Below are 20,047 nucleotides of genomic sequence, written 5' to 3'. Positions count from 1 at the left end.
ACTGACTCTACCACCCTCTCACCGGTCGAAAGGAAAAGCCAGCTCCAGTAAAGTCTGGCCCTTCATAGGCAAGCGCAAGCGACTTGTCAGACGAAAAAGCAACCTAGCCTTGTGGGACCCTCCGCGCAGGGGGCAGAGAAGAAAGAAAACAGCTGGGTAGCTGCGCTTCCTTGCTCACAACCGAACCAGCTTGCATCGCTACACCTTCAGTATGCCGAACGAGGAATCCAACGCAAACGGCAACAGCCGCCTCCGCATCGTATCGAACCGTCTGCCTCTGACCATCAAGCGCAGCGAAGATGGCCAGTACAACTTCTCCATGTCCTCTGGCGGCCTTGTCACCGGCCTGAGCGGTTTGTCCAAGACCATGACCTACGAATGGTACGGATGGCCTGGTCTGCAGGTACCCGAGAACGAGACTGGCCATATGAAGGACATGCTCAAGAAGGAGTGCAATGCACACCCGGGTCTTCATTGACGACGATCTGGCCGACAAGCACTACAATGGCTTTTCCAGTATGCTTCCACCCCGTCCCAGACTCCCCATCGTCGCAACATCCTGCTGACAGTCATGTTTCACAGATGAGATCCTTTGGCCTCTCTTCCACTACCACCCCGGCGAGATCACCTTCGACGAGTCTGCCTGGGCCGCATACCACGAAGTCAACCAGCTCTTTGCCAAGACCGTCGTCGCCGACGTCCAGGACAACGACATGATCTGGGTCCACGACTACCACCTCATGCTCCTCCCACAAATGCTGCGCGAGCTGATTGGCGACTCCAAGAAGAACGTCAAGATCGGCTTCTTCCTCCACACCCTTCCCCTCTTCCGAGGTGTACCGAATCATTCCTGTCCGTGAGGCCTTGCTGTACGGCATCCTCCACTGTGACTTGATCGGCTTCCACACCTACGACTATGCGCGACATTTCTTGTCTTCATGCAGTCGCATCCTGTCCGCGACAACGACGCCCAATGGTGTCGACTTCAACGGAAAATTTGTGACGGTCGGCGCGTTCCCCATTGGCATCGACCCGGAGAAGTTCGTCGAGGGCCTCAAGAAGCAGAAGGTCCAGGAGCGTATCGCTGCGCTGGCGCGCAAGTTCGAGGGCGTAAAGCTCATCGTCGGCGTTGACAGACTGGATTATATCAAGGGTGTGCCTCAGAAGCTTCACGCATTGGAGGTCTTCCTGACAGAGCACCCCGAGTGGATCGGCAAGATCGTCCTGGTGCAGGTTGCCGTGCCCTCTCGACAAGACGTCGAGGAGTATCAGAACCTCCGTGCGGTGGTGAACGAGCTCGTTGGTCGCATCAACGGCCGGTTCGGCACCATCGAGTTCATGCCCATCCACTTTCTGCACCAGAGCGTCAGCTTCGAGGAGCTGACAGCCCTGTATGCCGTGTCTGACGCCTGTTTCGTCACCTCCACGCGGGACGGCATGAACCTGGTCTCCTACGAGTACATCGCTACGCAGCGTGAGCGCCACGGCGTCATGATCCTGTCTGAGTTCACCGGCGCCGCGCAGTCGCTGTCGGGCTCGCTGATCGTCAACCCCTGGAACACAGAGGACATGGCCAACGCGATCCACGACGCCGTGACCATGTCCGCCGAGCAGCGCGAGGCGAACTACAAGAAACTGGAGAAGTACGTCTTTAAGTACACCTCCGCCTGGTGGGGCAAGCAGTTTGTCACCGAGATGAAGCGGCTGGACGCCACGGTGGGCAAGGGCCAGGGCGGCATCCCCGTGGGCAACGGGCCGCCAAAGATCCCCCTCAAGGAGAAGGTGGCCGACAAGGTCAAGGGCGCCGTGGATGCTGTCACCGGCGGCACGTCCGACGAGAACGGGACCGAGAGGCCGTCCTAAGGGGCCCACTAGCATTTTTGGTTGGGCAGCTAGCAGTATAATCAAAACCACCACCTAGAAAAAGAAAAGGCGATAGCTAACAGGGGCTTCAGAGTCACCCGGCGGGAAAAGCTTCGACGCACATACAGCGGCGCTGCCCTCACTTTAGAAGCAGGCTTCGCTGGCTGGTTGGATGGATGACACCACCTCTCCTAACATTGACCACAGAATTCCGGTCATTAGTACTTGTAGCATTTGGAGTTGGAGTTCTCGGAATAGGCACAATACAGGCGTTTTCCTTCTGGTTTCGTTCCCATCCACTGTCGTGTAAACTAGTGACATGAGCCCTCAAGTCTCATACATCACACCCACACCCACACGCACATACACACGTGCACTCCACCGCAAATGATATTGAGTGTTTGGTATTCTGGCTATCTAAGGTATCTATCTACCTGCTTGCAACACCCACACAGCCCGTCATCGTTCGCCGCAAGCACGCAAGGCAAGGCAAAGAGTAATATCACAAGTAAGCAAGATTGGGGCCTGAAACCACTTCATTCATACGCGCACTCGCATGGGGGAGGTATCTGAGCAGACTTCAAAAATGGACACAGAAAAGAAGGAAACACCAAGCAAGTAGTAGTCAGGCAATTTCGGAGCGAAAATCAGGAAGAACAAGAAAAGAACATGGTAAAAGGTCTCCGGTCCAAGCTGGACCAAGCAAGTCATGTTCGTGTAAAACGCCTTGAGCTGTGGGGAAAGTCAATCAAATGAGCCTCGCCACTCTGGTGCCCGTCCCTGTCCTTGCCATATACCCTGGTCTCCGCAGTACATCGATCGCTCTTCCGCCCTGGTTCCGAGAACCATATAATGTGTCTGGTCATCCCGCTGCGAGACTGTCATTTTCGCCGAGACATTTCCCCTCTGCCACCACCAACACCAAGGTCAGGCGTCGTTCTCTTAGTATGGCGAGTTGACAATGTCCTCCTTCTTCAGCCGATCCACGGGGCCACCCCTCCTAGGTGTGGCATACGCGCCCGCGCTGCGCCTGGTGCTGGGGCCGGCGATACTCTCGCGAGTGGGCCGCTTCAGCTTCTCCTTCTGGAGCATGTTGACCTCGTTCGGTAGCGCGTAGATGACGTTGCTGTCGCTTCCGAATCGGAAGTCGTCCGCCTTCACGGTGTCCGCGTAACGCTTGATCTTGTACGGCGCCTTCTGTCCCCTCAGGGTACTCTTGAGGTTCCACTCGATCACATAGGGTCCCGTGGCCGAGATGATAGAGGTCTCCGACGAGTTCTGGCCAGCGTTGAACTTGGCAGGCGTGAATGAAATCCCCTTGCCGGTCTCGTAGGCGAACTGGGCAACGTGCTCCGGAGTCAGGGCCAGACGGCGCGGTTGCGGTTTTGAGTCGGCTGCGAAGGATTTCTCAAAACCGAGCCTGCCCTCATTCTTGCCTGACTTCTGCTGCGCGTCGATGAGGAGAAGGTATGTGCGGCACGTTGCCAGTACCCAGCGACCGTCAGCGGAGACGTCAAGGCCGATGATGGGCTCACCGAGGGCGGGGATGTGTGTCTTGGCATTAATGCCTAGTCGGTCAAACAGTCGGATGTCGCCCTTGTTCGAGGCCACGGCAATATGGCCCTTCTCGGTAGTCGCGACGGATGAGAAGTCGTTCTTGGAGACATATTGCTTGAGCTGCGAGTCAACGAGCTTGTTGCCTGACAATCGGGGGTCGACACGGTACAGTGCGTTGCGGCTGATACCGAGGAAGGTCGGCTCGGATGTCATCTGGGCGAACTTGTTCTCCGGAGCAAACGTGATGGCATCGATGTCGTCGTGGATCTTCCACTCGTCAACGACCTTGCCGTACTCGAGGTCCATGCGGTACAGCTTGTTAGGGTCGGTGTCATTTTGCAAGATCATATTGTTGTCCTCGTTGTGCAGCATCACCTTCTTGGGCGTGAAGAGCTTGCCACCGGGTGTCTCAACCTTGGAGATGTTGGTGCTGAACTCCAGCTTGTTGTTGGGAGTATGCTTGAAGACACCGATCTTGGAGCCGCGGACAACAAACGACCGGTCATGCTTGTAGCCAACAGCGATAGCCTTGTTGGTCTCTTTGTCACTTGGCCTCACTGCAACGTCGTCCTCGTCCTCGTCGCTGTCGTAGTGTTCGCTTCGAGGACTGTCATCCTCCTCCTCCTCCTCCTCTTCTTCCTCCTCGGTATGCGCCTCCTCAGGCTCGGCATCCTGAGCTTCGGCATCCTCCATGGCGAGATCTGCAAAGGCGTCCGTGACGTAGTCACGCTCTGTCTCCTTCACCTTCGTCCACTTGATCTCGTTTAGCTGCTCCCAGAGTGCGCGAAGCAGGCCCTCCTGGAAGCGTTCCAGTTGCGCTTGATCCTTAAATCGCAGTAGCCACGAGTAGGCAGAGCCATCGTCAGAGAACTGGTTGAAAATGAAGGACAGGAATTCGAAGTTGAACACCGGGTTGATATCGGCAACGACAGGAATGCCAAGCCAGCTGCGATCCTTGCCCTCCACATTGAGCCAGTATCGCCAGTTTCCAATCTCAGTCACTGTTGCGGTAACAGAGGCATCTTGCAGAACAAAGGCTCCAGAAGGGAAGTCAAAGAAGTGGAGCTCAGCGGTCTCGGCAGTCAGCAGCTCACTCGCCTCTGGTGCAGCCTCGAACTTGGGAGGAGCGGTGCTTCGTGCCTTTGGAGGCGTCTCGGTGTGTTCCTCCTCCTCGACCGGTTGTTTCCCCCTCTTGACGCCAATATTGGTAGTAGTCGGGCGCTTGTTCAGAGACATCTGGTCGACAGAGTCGATGGATCGGCCCAGGGTAGGGCTGTGGAGAGGACTCGCTTGGGGTATGGGCTGCTCGTCGAACTCGAACTGCTGCAAGTCTTCGTCGGAAGCGGTCGTGAAAGGCTTGCGGTACTTTCGTTCGTACTGGCACTGCTTTGCCACGAGCTCAAACTGGTCGATCTGCTGGCCACCAGCCGCTGGGTCGCACACAAACTCGTAAACGTCACCCGCGTCACCGCTTAGGTCCTTCCAGCAGAGAACCTTCTCGGTCGAGGTTTCTCTGTTCCTGACACGGAAGTGGATGGCCTCGTCGAGGAGAAATGTCTTTTCGTCACGGTCGGACGCAAGGGCGTCAATCTCGGCGTCCTCTCCTTCTTCCTCGGCTAGAAGCTCGGCCTCGCCCTCCTCGAAGACTCGCTGGACGACTAACTGGTACTGGAAATCCTGACCGGTTCTCCGGATGCGAGCAGAAGAATCCTTGAAGATGAGCTCGGAGTAGCCCTTGGGCGAGAGGGGTCGGACGAGGTAGAGTTGGCCCTGGGGGAGCTCGATCATAGACTCTTGGCCGCCGGCGCCGAAGATGAGTTTGCTGACTGAGCAAAGGGTTAGTTGAGTCTGCTTGGATGCACAAGTGTAGTGTTGGGTAGAAGGGATGGTTGGGATTTGGGCCTCGGCCTGATCGGTGACCAGTGGCGATGATGTGACGGAGGGGTGCTGCTGGTGTTTATGCAGATTGGCGGGGCAACAAGTGGCGGCAAAGCAAGGACTTACCATTTCGCAGGACGAACATCTTGACAAGTCAGCGACAGTCAAGATGAACGGGGAGGTGAACCGTCTGTTATCTTCAGATCTAGGTCAACGATGTGAGGAAATGTGGAAAACGTGCTGGATGTTGCAAAAAGTTGAAGGGAAACTTCGCAAGCCTTGTCACCGCACTTGGTAATGTACTGATAGAAGATGATCAGCCTGGACCTTTGAAAGGGCAGGCAGGCACAGGGGAGGGGCCCCGGTCGTGGTTGCTGCGTCATCCTAAGCGAGTGAATGAAAAGTTGGCCCAGGCCGCTGGGAGGCCTAAGCTCGCCACATGACGCACGGAGATCCCAGGCCGCTATGCCCTGGGAGGCAAGGCGCGCAGCCTAGGGCGCATCTGATCTGGCATGCTACCTGCAGATGCACCTGCCACTCGCCGTACATACGTGTGTCTAACAGTACATTGATACAGTAGGTACATATCCTAGTTCATCTCTTGGGTATTATAGATCTTCGAGGCCACCATGGCCGTCTAATCTTCTCGATGCTTGGTGGAAGAAGTGGTGTTCAGGAACCTTGTCTGCAATCCGGATGGTAACGAACTTGAACACTTTCCTCCGGGGGATCACCTTGCTAATGTAGGCACGGTACTGTGTTTACTCACATGCGTTCAGTCCACCTCACGTCAATGTTTCGAGCCTTAGGTCATTCCCATTCTTGCTAGTCTACCCATTCCGTGTTCCATCAGCCCGCCGATGGCTCACACAGCAAGGGCGTGGCCAAGTTCACGAACTGGAGGCACAGTATAATCATGTCCAGCCAGAAGGCATTGTTAGAAATTCCAGCAGCGGAAACCCTCGCCATCACCACATCCACCTCCATCAAGGAGGGTGACCTCCCCGCCCTCCGCGCCGTACTCTCCCAGCACCCCGACCTGGCAACCGCCCTCATCACCTCCCCCGGCCCAGATGGTCAACTCGAGGGGCGCACCCTCCTGCATATCGCCACCGACTGGCCGGGCCACTTCCCGAACGTCGCCTCGACCATACAGGTCCTAGCCTCCGCCGGCGCCGACGTCTCAGCGCCGTTCCGAGGCGGTGCGCACGAGGAAACACCGCTCCACTGGGCCGCCAGCACCGACGATATCGAGGCCCTGGACGCCCTCCTCGCCGGGGGAGCGTCTATCGAGGCGTCCGGCTCCGTACTGGGCGGGGGCCCGCCGCTGGCGAACGCGGTGGGGTTCAGGCAGTGGCGCGCGGCGCGGCGGCTCGTCGAGCATGGTGCGGCGATGACGCTCGCGCAGGCGGCGGGTCTGGGCCTGACGGAGCGGGTCGAGGCCATGTTGTCGTTGCGCGAGGGCGTCCCCCCTGCGGGCGAGGAGGCCGTCTCGAGGGCGTTTTGGTATGCCTGCCATGGCGGGCGGTTGGATGCGGCCAGGATATTGGCTCGGCATGGTGCGGATGTCAACTGGCGGCCGCCGTGGGATGGGGACACCAGGCCACTTGATGCTGCGAGAGAGGAGGGTGGTGAGGAGCTTGTTGGGTGGCTGCAAGAGCAGGGTGCGGTGATGGGCCGTGGTAATGATTGCACTCCGGAAGACGAGAAAGCGCCTGCGAGGTAGCATGTTACTCTCCTTGTGGACGTTTTACGAGCCTTGACGACAGTACCGGCTTATCCCAGAGCTTAAAGTCGGTAGACAGTCCTAAGCCGGTGGTGATGATGCGGATACTCTGGTCGTCTAATCCTCGTTCGGATCTCCGTAGATGCGTAGCGACGAGTTGAGATACTCCGTCAGCTGAGTGGAATCGAGAAAAGATACTTCCGATGTTAATACGTCTATGGGCGCAAGGTAAACCGCGCTGGAATTATGCTTTGGTAGATATTCTTTAACTTGACCACCTACGTACGGCTTCAGCTAAAAAATGTTTCATGTACCAAGGTAGAAAGCCTGGCACGAATTGATCCACAACATACTGATAGCTAATCCCAAGTTCTTATAGTTATGCGGTTCATCTCTATAGGCATTCTATGTGAAAACAAAGTGCCAGTCAAGGTTCATAGATGCGAATATCGACTTTGTCATAGTCTTCCTTTGGTATGTAAATGGGTGGGAAAATCAAGCATGAGATCCGGACGTGTTATTTATAAAGGTCGACGGATGGCTCAGCCAAAAGCCGTATTCTCCATTCCAAAGAGGAAATGTCTGAGTTACACCACCCCTCTTGAAAGGAAGCAAGGGAAGAAAAAGTTGGTTATGTATAATATGGCTTATTATTAACGCCAGAGCCTGCTAGTAATGTTTGGACCTCTCTGATAGCCTAACGTATATATAACCGCTCCATTCCATTGCAATAGCAATGCTTCGCTCCTCCACGAACCCACCCTAATGTTATGAATCCCCGGTCCAGTTCTTCACCTCCAGCAATCCCGAATCCAATGCCACAAAGCCCCTTCGACAACTCCCCACAAGAAGCGATCTAACAAAATCACCTAGAGTTCCTCAGCAGCCGCGTGAGACTCCTCGGTCTTGGCTTCCGTCTCCCTCTCCGCCGCCACGACAACAGTCTCGTCAGCTTCCATGCTCTCCGTCTCCTTCTCCTCGGTCACCGCATGCCCTGTGCTCAGTCCCAACGCATCATCAACAATCAGCCTGGCCACGTTCTTGCCCATCAAAGCATTCGTTTCCATTGTGGAGATGAAACCTTCCATGCCAGACGTGTAGTAGACTCCGTTGCCAACGATCGGGTCCTGGAACGTGACCCGCGGTAGGGCCCTGGGATAGGAGTGGAAGACGTGCTTGTGAACCCACGAGACGGGCTCCACGGCCACCGTATCGTCGTCTGCCGCAGGAGTGGCAGCAGGGGCCGCGCCGGTGAGCGTCTTAGGGACCTCGACGCCCAGGACAGTCGAGAGGAACTCGGATGTGACTTCCATGGGTGAGAAGATCTTGTACAGATATTCCGTCTTGCCTGTCGATGGGTTTGTGACGGAACGAAGCGTGCTGATGGAGAAGATTCCCGTCTTGCCCGCGCCCTCAAGACCGGAGCTGCCATCGGCAGCCTTGGCGAAAGCAGTGAGGACGCTCGTAGGAACCTGAGCACCGGGCTTGAGGCCAAGGTACTCCGCGCTGAGTCTGAACGGAGAGGCGAACAGAGTGACGTATAGCTTCACGTACGGGACCTCGTCGATGGCAGTCTGGAGGACGTCGTCCGAGGTCTTGATGTCGCTGAATTGGTAAGGTGTGGCGAGGACAACATTGTCAAATGCAACACCAGCCGAACCTCCGTTCACCAAGTACTTGAGGTTTGCCGCTCCTGGCTTCGATCCCACAGACACAGAAGAGACCGACGTGTTCAGGTAGACATGAGCCCCCGACTTTGCGACCATGCGGTCGAAGATCTTCCAGTTGCCGCCAACCACGGCTTTGGCTCCCTCAGGGGCCATAGATACCATCGTGTCAAGGCCATGAATAGAGTCAAGGTTAGATGCATAGTTGACTCTCGTAGCGGCCTCAACTATATCATGTGAGAATGCCGCCGAGACGCCGTTGTCGGCCAGGAACTGCTCCCCCGTGGCACCAGTGACTTTCGTCAGATCCAACTCAAAGGCACGCGTGCTCAACGACCTGAAAGGGAAGTATGGCTCCTCATACAATTTGAGGAACGTTGCCACTGTTGACTGCATGAGCTTCTGTGCCTTGTACGGCGACGTACCGTACTTCCACAGCAGCTTCGCCGTATCCCACCACCATGAGCTGCTAGCTGCGGACTCAAACACGAACTGATCGCCGTCCCAGATAACTGTGAGTCGGTCGGCGTCGCTGTTGGGATCCCGGAGCTCCAAATCGAAGTCCTGGGTGGCATTCCACAGAATCTTGTTCACATCGACGAAGATACTGGCGCCAACTTCGACTGGTTCGGATGGGATGCCGTAGGCGTCGACCGTCAGAGTTCGGCCACCGATGTGGTCCGTCTTCTCAAAAATAGTGATGTTGAGTTCAACGCCAGCATCAGATGCATATTTTGACAAATGGTATGCGGCGGAAGAGCCGGCAGCACCCGCGCCTGGAGGTCGGATCAGTATCGAGAGCAAGATGGCGCATCACCCCATATTATCCGAATTCCAGTGTTCGGGGATCTTGTTGGACATGACCGTATTCTCAAAGCATTTTCATTCCATAGATACTGTAGACACACGTGGTGGTGCCTGTGGCTTGAGTGTGCACTGACCTATGATGGCAACCTGTCTCACATTGCTCGCGGCATCGTCAATTAAGACAGACTGTGACGCGTCCACGTTGTCAGCCCCTGGCGAGGCGAGCAGACCGGGTACGGCCGCTTTCAAGCTGTCGAGCCACTTCATTCTCGATCACGATCAGAATAAGGATCAGGGTCAAGGTCAAGATGATCGCTGAGATCGACAAGGTCGGTGCAGATGAGATCAGACGGACCCGAGCTCGGATCTAAGTAGTGTCGACCACGAGCCGGAAGAGCAAGCTGAGCAACGGCCTAGGCGGTCCAAAGTAAACAAGAAACAATGCAGGGCGATGATAAGAAATGAAGCTCAAGCATGCCTCCGTTGGTACAAATACAATATCGTGTACGGCGTCCCCTCACTGGCTCGAGAATGATGAAAAGACAACCATTACTGGAGGAAGCTCGACGGGTCGTGGGGGAGGAGTCGTAGGACATATTTCCAAACACTTGTCATTGTCTCATGCAGCCCTGTGGATGGCGAGTACCTTGCATGTTCCCTGAATCGTGTGGGACGGCAAGTACCATCCATCCCGGGAGCTCTTGACACCGCCTGACTGGTCCAAGCTCCTATCCTGTCGGGTTGCTCCTGCACAGTCCAGGACTGCTAGGCGCCCAACGTCCCCTGCCCCTGCCGGCAGCGTCTCCTAGCGGCAAGGGCCAAAAATTCTAGAAGGTGAACGCGGAGCAAGAGACAGCAGCTTGCAGCTTCATCACACTGCGGCGGCCTGAAGAAGACGACTGCATCTCCTCGACTTCTCTTCCCCCCAACCCCTGAACGCTCCCACGAATAGCCCAGCCACCCTTCTCGATCGCACTCAGTCAAGATGTCGGCGGCGCAGCTCCTTAACCCGAAGGCCGAGTCAAGAGTACGGGGCTCCCTGCTATGAACCCCTCCACGTCCTCTGCTAACGGGCATCTGTCTACAGCGGCGGGGCGAAGCTCTCAAGGTCAACATCAGTGCCGGCGAGGGTCTGCAAGATGTTCTCAAGTCTAACCTGGGCCCTCTGGGCACGATAAAGATGTACATCTTCCCCTTTTGTTTTCTACGCTTCCCCTTTCCCTCCCATGCGCGACGCAAACTGACCACCAACGCGTCGACCACAGGCTCGTCGATGGCGCCGGCCAAATCAAGCTCACCAAGGATGGCAACGTCCTCCTCCGCGAGATGCAAATCCAGAACCCCACCGCCGTCATGATTGCCCGTGCTGCCACCGCTCAAGACGACATCTGCGGCGACGGTACCACCTCGGTCGTCCTGCTCGTCGGCGAGCTGCTCAAGCAAGCCGACCGTTACATCAGCGAGGGCCTGCACCCCCGGATCATCACCGATGGTTTCGAGATAGCCAAGACAGAAGCCCTGAAGTTCCTCGACTCGTTCAAGCTCTCCAAGGAGGTGGACCGCGAGCTGCTCCTGAATGTGGCGCGGACGTCCCTGGCGACAAAGCTGAACGCTACGCTGGCAAACAAGTTGACGCCTGATATTGTCGACGCCGTCCTGGCCATCTACGAATCCGGTGCGAAGCCAGATCTTCACATGGTCGAGATCATGAAGATGCAGCACCGCACAGCAAGCGACACGCAGCTGATCAAGGGTCTGGCGCTGGACCACGGTGCACGACACCCAGACATGCCTAAAAGGGTGGAGAACGCCTATATTCTGACGCTGAACGTCAGCTTGGAATATGAGAAGACCGAGATTAACTCGAGCTTCTTCTACTCAAGCGCCGACCAGCGTGACAAGCTCGTCGAGTCCGAGCGCCGGTTCGTGGACGCCAAGCTGAAGAAGATTGTGGAGCTGAAGAAGGAGGTGTGCGGAAACGACCCCAAGAAGAACTTCGTCATAATCAACCAAAAGGGTATCGACCCTCTCTCGCTGGACGTCCTGGCAAAGAACGGTATCCTGGCCCTTCGACGTGCCAAGAGGAGGAACATGGAGAGGCTGCAACTCATTTGCGGTGGTGTGTCACAGAACAGCGTCGACGACTTGTCACCCGACGTGCTGGGCTGGGCAGGCCAGGTCTACGAGCAGCAGCTGGGCGAGGAGAAGTACACTTTCATCGAGGACGTCAAGGACCCCAAGTCAGTCACGCTACTGATCAAGGGTCCCAACGCGCACACCATCACACAGGTCACAGATGCGGTCCGCGATGGCCTGAGGAGCGTGTACAACATGATCGTCGACAAGAGCGTTGTGCCTGGCGGTGGTGCGTTCCAGGTTGCATGCGCGGCCCACCTGAAGAGCGATGCATTCGCGAAGACCGTCAAGGGCAAGGCCAAGTGGGGTGTTGAGGCGTTCGCGGATGCCCTGCTGATCATTCCCAAGACACTGGCGGCGAACGCCGGCCACGACGTTCAGGATGCTTGTAAGTGCAAATTATCACCTCGCGCAGTCCGACTCCAACTAAACATCATTACAGTGGCTTCCCTGCAAGACGAGCACCGCGACGGTGCGATCGTCGGCTTGGACCTTTCTACTGGCGAGCCAATGGACCCGACGCTCGAGGGTGTCTTTGACTCTTTCCGCGTGCTGAGGAATTGCGTTGCGTCCAGCGCCGGTATCGCCTCGAACCTGCTGCTCTGCGACGAGCTGCTGAAGGCTAGGCAAATGGGACGCCAGGGTGGCCCTGGACCGGGCATGGACGGACCTGGAGACAGCATGTAACGCGAGAAGATAGATGTACGTCGAAGGGATGATACCATTGTAGAGGCAAGGCGTTTATAGTGTCCAAATCAGAAATGGCGATGGTATAGAGACTGGTCGGCACCTCGTGCTCTCTTGTCTTCGTGTCCCAGAGATCCAGATCAAGTCCGAATGCCGGCATTAATACTGTTTTCTTGCGAAACGACCCTGGACACTTCAGCAAACCGGTACTGAGGTGCTAGATGGTCCACCATGCCGGGCTGCTTCTCCCAGTCAGTGTCTTGGTTCGGGTTCTCCTCACATGCTTATCAGTTCTGATAAGAAGACCCACTTTAAAGTTGCGAGCTGCGAGCTCCAAAGAGAAATTTCCAACCCCGCCATCGGGGGCAGTAGAGATGTAAATCAAGACAAGATGGCACCATACGACAGTGACGACTCGTTCGACGAAGAACAGGACTACACCGAGACTAACGTTCTCCTCGGATATGCGTCCAAGGATGCAGACGACGACACAATAAGCCGCCTAGGCGGCCGACCGGTGAGCCCGCTACCTCCCCAAAAACGTAGACGTAACCAGGATCGCAGAAGCTGAGACAACCTCTCTAGGATTGGCTAGAACCCTCAAAACCGCCATCCTCGTCCCTCGCCCGCTGCAAGGTCTGCAATGACCTCATGGTGGTCCTCCTCCAGCTGAACGCCGAGCTGAACGAGCGCTTCCCAGGCCACGAGAGGCGGCTGTACGTGTTCTCGTGCCGGAGGAAGTCATGCCGGCGGAAGGAAGGCAGCATACGCGCTCTGAGAGGCGTGCGCATCTCACCTGATTCGGCTGCGAAGGCCAAGGAGCGTAAAGAGAAAGAGCAAAGGGACAAGGAGGAGAGAGAGAAGGCCGAGGCGGAGAGGAAGGAGAAGGAGAAGGGTCTGGGCGAAGCACTGTTTGGCGTCCAAGGGAAAGGTGCATTCGGAGCGGCTGGAACAGCAAATCCATTCTCCTCGGGCGGCAGCTCCGCAGGTGCGAACCCTTTCGCGAAGCCTGCTGCGAACCCCTTCAGCACAGCAAGCAGCCAGACGACACAACCACAATCACCACAGCCCGAGGCCGAGCCCGAACCAGCATCATCATCCAAATACTCCACCAAGGACCTCCCCAAGACCTTCGCCGAGACACTCTCCCTCAACAACCCACAAGCACCCGAGAAACGTGGGCCGCCTCCCCCACCAGAGCCGTGGCCACCCGAGGCAGAGCAGCCGAAGCCCTACCCGCTAAGCTACCTTGCCGACGCGGACTACGAGACCCTGGACCCGATCCCGGCGCCCAAGGACGTCCCAACGACCAGCATGGAGATTGACGACGGCGCTGGTGCAAGTTCCGGCGGCGGCAAGGAGGACAAGGACGTCTTCGAGAGCACCATCGACAGCACGTTCCAGAAGTTCGCGGACCGGCTCGCGCAGAACCCAGACCAGTGCATCCGGTACGAGTTCGGCGGGCAGCCGCTGCTGTACAGCAAGACGGACGCCGTGGGCCGCAGGCTGCACGACGGCAGCGCTGGCGGCCGCATCCCGCCGTGCGAGAACTGCCGCGGCGAACGGACGTTTGAGGTGCAGCTCGTGCCGGGCGCGATCGCGGAGCTCGAGAGCGAGGAGGAGGGGCTTGAGGGGATGGACTGGGGTACTGTTGTTGTGGGCACGTGTGCCACGGACTGTGTGCCGGCGGGCACTGCGGATGGGGAGGCTGGGTATTTGGAGGAGTGGGCTGGTGTGCAGTGGGAGGAACTCACGCAGAGGAGGTAGGGGATCCGTGATTAGATTTCGATTTCAGAGCTACGGTCACTCTGTGCGTATAGAGACACGATCGATCAACTGGAGATTCCTTTGATTCTATCAGAAACCTGATGAAAGGTTGCGCTCAGGCCGTACTTTAAGGCAAGAAGCTTTGCATAGATGCTTGCGGTAGCCCTCGGTTTGATACCATGCAGATCGTTAAGAATTTCAAGCATCTCGGTCTTGGGACACCATTGCTAGAGCTAGGCTTCTTAAAAAGATTCTATAGATTTAGTCTAAGTATGGATTAATTATTACTTTATAATCTTGATCGGCCCTTTAAATTAGTTATATTCATATACATTTCAAAGTCCCTCTTCGGGGTGCGCTCGAGCGACACCAGTACCAGACGCCTCGTCCTTACTTTGCAGCTCTTTGCGTCCCCGGATCATGAGACTAGATCGCCTTTTAGCCAGTGTGAGGTCTTTCAATCGCTTTGAAACGTTCTCCACAATGCTGATGAGCCCTTTGGCGTTCGACAATGCCATGATCGTGACAACTAATGCAGCTGTTGAAGCAAGCACAATATTTATTGCAAGACTTCTTTCTGGGGTCCCGTTCATACTGAAAATGCTTGCAGTAAATCCGAGAGGCATGAAGACAACTGTGACGTAGGTGAACCGCGATGTTCTGCTCGCTGTGGAAGCTCAGATCCTCTCGAGCCTTGTCGAGGCGATTCGAACACAAGTAGTATAATGACTTGTTATTTTCATGAAGGTGTTGCAGCCGACTCATCTGATGCTTGACTTCACGACGGATCGCCATGATTGAGGCTCGATACTTCCTTTCATCATTTGGGGTCCATCGGGGATTCTCCTTTCCTCTGTCCTCTTCCCTTGCCTCCCAACGATTTACAATGGTCTGGTGAACGGTAAGGTCGTTATCCAATTTCTGAATGAGAGGCTCGAACTCCTGCCAGAGAGTGCTCCAAGATAAGTATGCATTGATGGTGTGGATTGAGGTGGAAAAAGATCCTGATTTGACACCCAAGCATGCTTTCACCTCATGCAATATCTCTTTGACACTTCCAGTCAGGCTTGTCAGAATATCAGCAAAGTATCGCTGCTCGAAAACCTTTCGCTGGCAGTATGTCCTCTGTTTAAGCAAATTGGGATTGCTTATTGGGCCCTTGTGAGTGGAATCAAGCATGTAGCATGTCCGATCACGGTCAAAAAAATCTCCATGGAATCGAAAACTCGTCGATGCACGCACAATCTGCATTCCAAGACCCCCTGGAAACGGTTTGCTATCCGGTGTAGCAATGCCATGCCGCGGACCAGAGGAAGAGGACCCGCGAAGGAGTTCGCAGTAACTCAAATGAAATTCCGATTCCCAGTAGTTGTGAATCATGCTGCAATTGTCGATTGGGTGTTTTGAGTAACGAGAGTGTCTTTCGAAGAATTCTTTCAAGTTCCATCTTTCAGACGCTTCAGTTGTGGTATAGCAGAGCAATGCAACCGGTTTTGATAACGTTGTGAAGTTAAGCAGACGTTTCTTCGAATGTTGTGCGGTCCTGGTCAATTTGAGGGCGGCCTCTAGCTTCTTGAACTCGCCTTCATGGTAGGTGGGCTTGTGCACCTTTCGCTTGCCTTCGTTGCGCTTCGAGCTATGGACATCAACGATGCAGAATTGAGAATTCTGTGAAGTGTTTCTGTTCACGGAGGTGAGAAAAGTGACAATGTAAACTTTGATGTGGGCTGTAACATACTTGTCCAAGAGAATTGGCACGCTACTAGCGTCCGACGATTTCAGCTTACGCTTCAGTTCTTCAAGGCCCTTGTCACGATGACTGAGAAGAATACTCCCTCTGCTGAAAAAGGAGGGATATCTCTACAGCCACTCATCATCAAGCTTCACAATGTTGCTGGAGTCGACGAGTTGATCGAAGGGCACAGCTTTCTTGGTGGTCCGTCTGACATCTCGGAAGACCTCATTGTTATCGAGGTCAGAAATTGTGGATCGGCTCAAGAGAAGGCGCAGGAGCACCTTCTCTGCATCACCTTGCAACTGACCGATACTCTGCGGTACTGATCCTGTCCGTGGGAAATTGCCTCCAAGCATTGAGTCGGAGTGTCGCCTAAACTTTAGCACTTCTCGTTTTGAACGTGTGTAGGCGGCGATCACTGGCTCCATGTGGGCAAGGAGAATGTATGGGATCTCGAAGCTGGCATGGTAGTAGGATCCCAGGTCTTCCTCCGCAATACGTGACGCTTCCACAGGTTCGTTCGTCGAGATTTCAATTCGACTAGGGAAAAAGCCGTTGGGGCTGGAGCTGCGGATCAGGATGTCTGTTGCCGTTCGGACCAGCTCAGCTGGTTGCGTGCCGTTCATGTCGAGGTCACGAGCGCCTAGCATAATGTATAGTGCGTAGCGCAAGGTCTTCCGCCAGTTTGTGTGCTGGTATTCAGTGTGGTACATCTGGCATTGAATTGTGATCTTCCATAGCTCCTGGACTGAGTTGCCTTTTACCAGGAAATCGAACGGTTCGCTGTAGACAAGCGCCGTGTCGCGACCATGCAGTATGAACCTGGATTCCCTAATAGATCGAGTTGTGGCGAGCATCCGTTTTTGTAAAAAAGAGTTTTCTGTCGTGAATCGTTCCGATATTCACGCTGGACGATCTCAGACCGGAAGGTCTTGCGTAGGCGCAAGATTTCGTCCTCCCAACCGGAAGATGGCCCGTCAGAAACCTCCTGCTCATTTTCCTGCGCCGCAAGCTGGCTCTTTCGGGACTTGTCAAGCATTTTATCCCATGCTTGGCGGTTCTTCAGTTCGAGTGACTTCAGTGCACGCCAAATCCAGACGTGCTCGTCCAGCCGGAATGTGTTGACGCCTTCTTTTTCAGCGTGAGGCCAATCGTATTTCTTTCGCTTTTCGGATTTCTCCATCGATAAGAGCCAAGAAGGCGCCCAATCACACATTAACTCCGCCGCGAACTCAGCTGAGATATCGTACTCATTCCATGACTCCATACAGGCTGCCGCTTTGAGAATCTGAAACCCTGTGTCGAGAAGACTCTCTCCAGCGATCCAAGATTCACTCAACGGGGGCTTGACCATCGGCTTGTCTGTAACCCAATATTTTGCTCCAAAGCGCTTTCCAACATTCTGCTCCTGGACGCAATGGAGCCACTTGAGATGGCCCAGACATGTTTTCTTGATTCGGTCAAAAATAGCATGTTGCCCAATTCTGGGACAGCGGAGGATTTTGTAGGATTCAACCAGGAACCGAAATGCAAAACTAGATAACAATCCGTCAATATCATCCATGGGTCTCATTTAAAGCTGCACTCACAAGCTAGCTGACCAACATATTCTGTGCCCCGACATGTCGCCACATGTTAAGGCGACTGCCGCTACATCGGTTAGAGTGTAAGGGTGGTTGAATATAAGCAGAGTAACTAGGGATATGTAGCATGTAAGTAGCATATAAGAAGCGCTTAAGCAATTTATTTAAAAAGTAAAATATAACTAAACTTAATTCCTCCTTTTCTTCCTTTTTTTACCCTTAAGGTTCCCTTTTTTTATAAAGGAAGTAGCTTTTATAACGCTCCTAAGCATTAAAAAAGCTGCATTATTTTTTAAAATAAATAAGTATTAAAGGTTCTTTTTTAAGCTAATTCCTTTTCTTATATAAAGATCCTTAATAAACTGCCCTTCCTTTTAAGCTTTTATTTTAAGAATAATAATATATATAATAATTAAGAAAAGTATATATAAAATATAAATAAAGAATAAAGGTTTTAAATAATTATAATTAAAAAGATAATAAAAAATATTTTATTTTACTTTATAATAAATAAAAGAATATAATTATAATAAATAATATATATATTAAAATTATAATTTATAAGCATTATAAGGTATATTAAGAAAATATTATTAATTTTTATTATATTTCTTATTTAATTATAATTATTTAAATAATAATTATATTAATTTATTATATAAATAGCGTAATATTAATATATTTATTATACTTTTATATTATACTTAAATCTTTATTGTTTTAATACTTTTTCTTTTTTTTTTAATTTAATATATATTAACTTATTTTATAAATATATCCCTTATTAATATAATTAACTTTAATAAAATATTAATAAAGCATAATATTTATATTTATACTTATATTTATATTTAAATTTACATTATAAATTATATTCTTTACTTTATTTATTATATATATATAATACTTATATTAAGTATATATTAATAAATTATAAAGTAATAATAATAATAATAATAATAATAATAATAATAATAATAATAATAATAATAAAGTAAATATTTTTCTTTAAGTAATATTATAGCAGCTATATAATAATTATAACATGCTTATATATAATAGCTAATAAAAGGGTTTTTAAATATTTAACTTTACCCTTAACCTTAATATTTTAAATTTATTTTTTATAAATATTAGCCTTTTATTATCTTATATAATATTTTTATAATATTTATATAATATATTGTGTGGATAGCTTCTTTAAAGCTCACAAGAGCCATTCTTTTAAATTTTATATTTATAAAAAAGGGCTTTTTAATTATATCTTTATATAATAAATAATAATTTAAAGCATTTATTATTAATATTAATATTTAAAATTACTTTTTATATATAATATTTTTTTAAATTTTAAATTATTTACTTAATAAATAAAGAAATAAAGAAATAATTTAATAAAATATTAAAATTAAGATTTTAATTTATATAAAATATATATAAGATATAAAAAAATAAAAGAAATATATAATATAATAAATAATAAAATATATATTAAAATATATAATATTATAAATAATAAGATATATAAGAAAATATTAATATAAATATAAATATCTTTTTTATTAATATTTATATTTTTTATATTTTTTTACTTTATTATTTTATTTCTTTTTTTTAATTTCTTTTTTAATTTTTATATTAATTTTTAATAATTAAAGAATATTAATTTTAATTAATAATAAATAATTTTACTTATATATATTTATATATTTAACTTTAATTTTTATTTTAATAAAATAAGTTAAATATAATTATAATTATTATTAATATAATTTATTATTTAATTAATTTATTAACTTTAATATTTATTTAATATAAAATATTTAATAATATTATATTATAACTTAAAATAATTAAGTTATAATAAGAAAATTAACTTTTAATAATAATTATATCCTTATTTCTTTATATTATTTATTGATTAACATTATTTAAAAAGATTTAATTTAATTAAAATTAAAACTTATTATATTTATTTATTTTAAAGAAAATAAAATTATTTTAACTTTTTAAATAAATTAAGAAAATAAAAATTAATAAATAAATACTTTTAATTTTAAAGTATATATAAATAATATTTATATAACTTACCTTTTAATAATTGTAATAATAATCCTTAAATCCTTATATATAAGAAAATTAATAAAATATATAATAATTATAAATTAAAGAAATAATTAAAAAACCTTAAAAATATTATTAAAACTTAATATAAGAAAATATATAATAATTTTAAGTATAAATAATTAATTTTATTTTTATATAATAAATATTATTAAAAATAAAATATATATAAAAAGTAAATAGCTTTTTATAATAATTAAATGCTATACTTATAATATATTTAATTTATATAAATAATGCTTTATATAACTTACCTTTAATATAAATAATTTTATAATAAATTAACTAACTTATAATTAATTTTAAGCTTTTAAAAAAAGTAAAAAAAGAATTAAAATTATATAAAGAAATTATATAACTTATTTTATAATAAGGTATAAATATTTATTAATTATTATTAAAAATTAAAAATTATAAAAAATTAATATTATATTATATTTTTAAATATTTTCTTAAATTATATAAAACATTTTTATTTATATTATATTAATTTAAATAAATATTAAAAAGAATAACT

The 20,047-nt window shown here is 49.4% G+C and overlaps 7 protein-coding genes across 7 annotated transcripts; 4 read left to right on the top strand and 3 right to left on the bottom strand.

Annotated features, from left to right (window-relative positions):
* Positions 1–211: 211 nt before the first annotated feature.
* On the top strand, positions 212–1,863 carry INS49_003920 (uncharacterized protein; the record flags this gene model as incomplete). Its single annotated transcript, XM_043164710.1, has 4 exons — positions 212–381; positions 449–516; positions 583–856; positions 945–1,863. 4 exons carry the CDS (start codon positions 212–214, stop codon positions 1,861–1,863), a joined length of 1,431 nt encoding a protein of 476 aa, XP_043018360.1.
* Positions 1,864–2,805: 942 nt separating this feature from the next.
* Positions 2,806–5,443, bottom strand: INS49_003919 (uncharacterized protein; the record flags this gene model as incomplete). Its single annotated transcript, XM_043164709.1, has 2 exons — positions 2,806–5,246; positions 5,425–5,443. 2 exons carry the CDS (start codon positions 5,441–5,443, stop codon positions 2,806–2,808), a joined length of 2,460 nt encoding a protein of 819 aa, XP_043018359.1.
* Positions 5,444–6,214: 771 nt separating this feature from the next.
* Positions 6,215–7,024, top strand: INS49_003918 (uncharacterized protein; the record flags this gene model as incomplete). The annotated part of the gene is made up of 1 exon (XM_043164708.1): positions 6,215–7,024. The coding sequence occupies one exon, from the start codon at positions 6,215–6,217 to the stop codon at positions 7,022–7,024; it is 810 nt and encodes a 269-aa protein (XP_043018358.1).
* Positions 7,025–7,893: 869 nt separating this feature from the next.
* On the bottom strand, positions 7,894–9,765 carry INS49_003917 (uncharacterized protein; the record flags this gene model as incomplete). Its single annotated transcript, XM_043164707.1, has 2 exons — positions 7,894–9,467; positions 9,633–9,765. The coding sequence occupies 2 exons, from the start codon at positions 9,763–9,765 to the stop codon at positions 7,894–7,896; spliced, it is 1,707 nt and encodes a 568-aa protein (XP_043018357.1).
* Positions 9,766–10,483: 718 nt separating this feature from the next.
* INS49_003916 (uncharacterized protein) lies at positions 10,484–12,321 on the top strand (the record flags this gene model as incomplete). The annotated part of the gene is made up of 4 exons (XM_043164706.1): positions 10,484–10,525; positions 10,586–10,680; positions 10,764–12,022; positions 12,077–12,321. 4 exons carry the CDS (start codon positions 10,484–10,486, stop codon positions 12,319–12,321), a joined length of 1,641 nt encoding a protein of 546 aa, XP_043018356.1.
* A 391-nt stretch (positions 12,322–12,712) lies between these two features.
* Positions 12,713–14,088, top strand: INS49_003915 (uncharacterized protein; the record flags this gene model as incomplete). Its single annotated transcript, XM_043164705.1, has 2 exons — positions 12,713–12,838; positions 12,907–14,088. The coding sequence occupies 2 exons, from the start codon at positions 12,713–12,715 to the stop codon at positions 14,086–14,088; spliced, it is 1,308 nt and encodes a 435-aa protein (XP_043018355.1).
* A 1,860-nt stretch (positions 14,089–15,948) lies between these two features.
* INS49_003914 (uncharacterized protein) lies at positions 15,949–17,177 on the bottom strand (the record flags this gene model as incomplete). The annotated part of the gene is made up of 2 exons (XM_043164704.1): positions 15,949–16,654; positions 16,747–17,177. The coding sequence occupies 2 exons, from the start codon at positions 17,175–17,177 to the stop codon at positions 15,949–15,951; spliced, it is 1,137 nt and encodes a 378-aa protein (XP_043018354.1).
* Between the last annotated feature and the right edge of the window lie 2,870 nt (positions 17,178–20,047).

Source organism: Diaporthe citri (assembly GCF_014595645.1).
Source record: "Diaporthe citri strain NFHF-8-4 chromosome Unknown scaffold_11, whole genome shotgun sequence".
In the NCBI taxonomy this organism is placed as follows: domain Eukaryota; kingdom Fungi; phylum Ascomycota; class Sordariomycetes; order Diaporthales; family Diaporthaceae; genus Diaporthe; species Diaporthe citri.
This window is presented reverse-complemented; position numbering and strand designations above follow the sequence as displayed.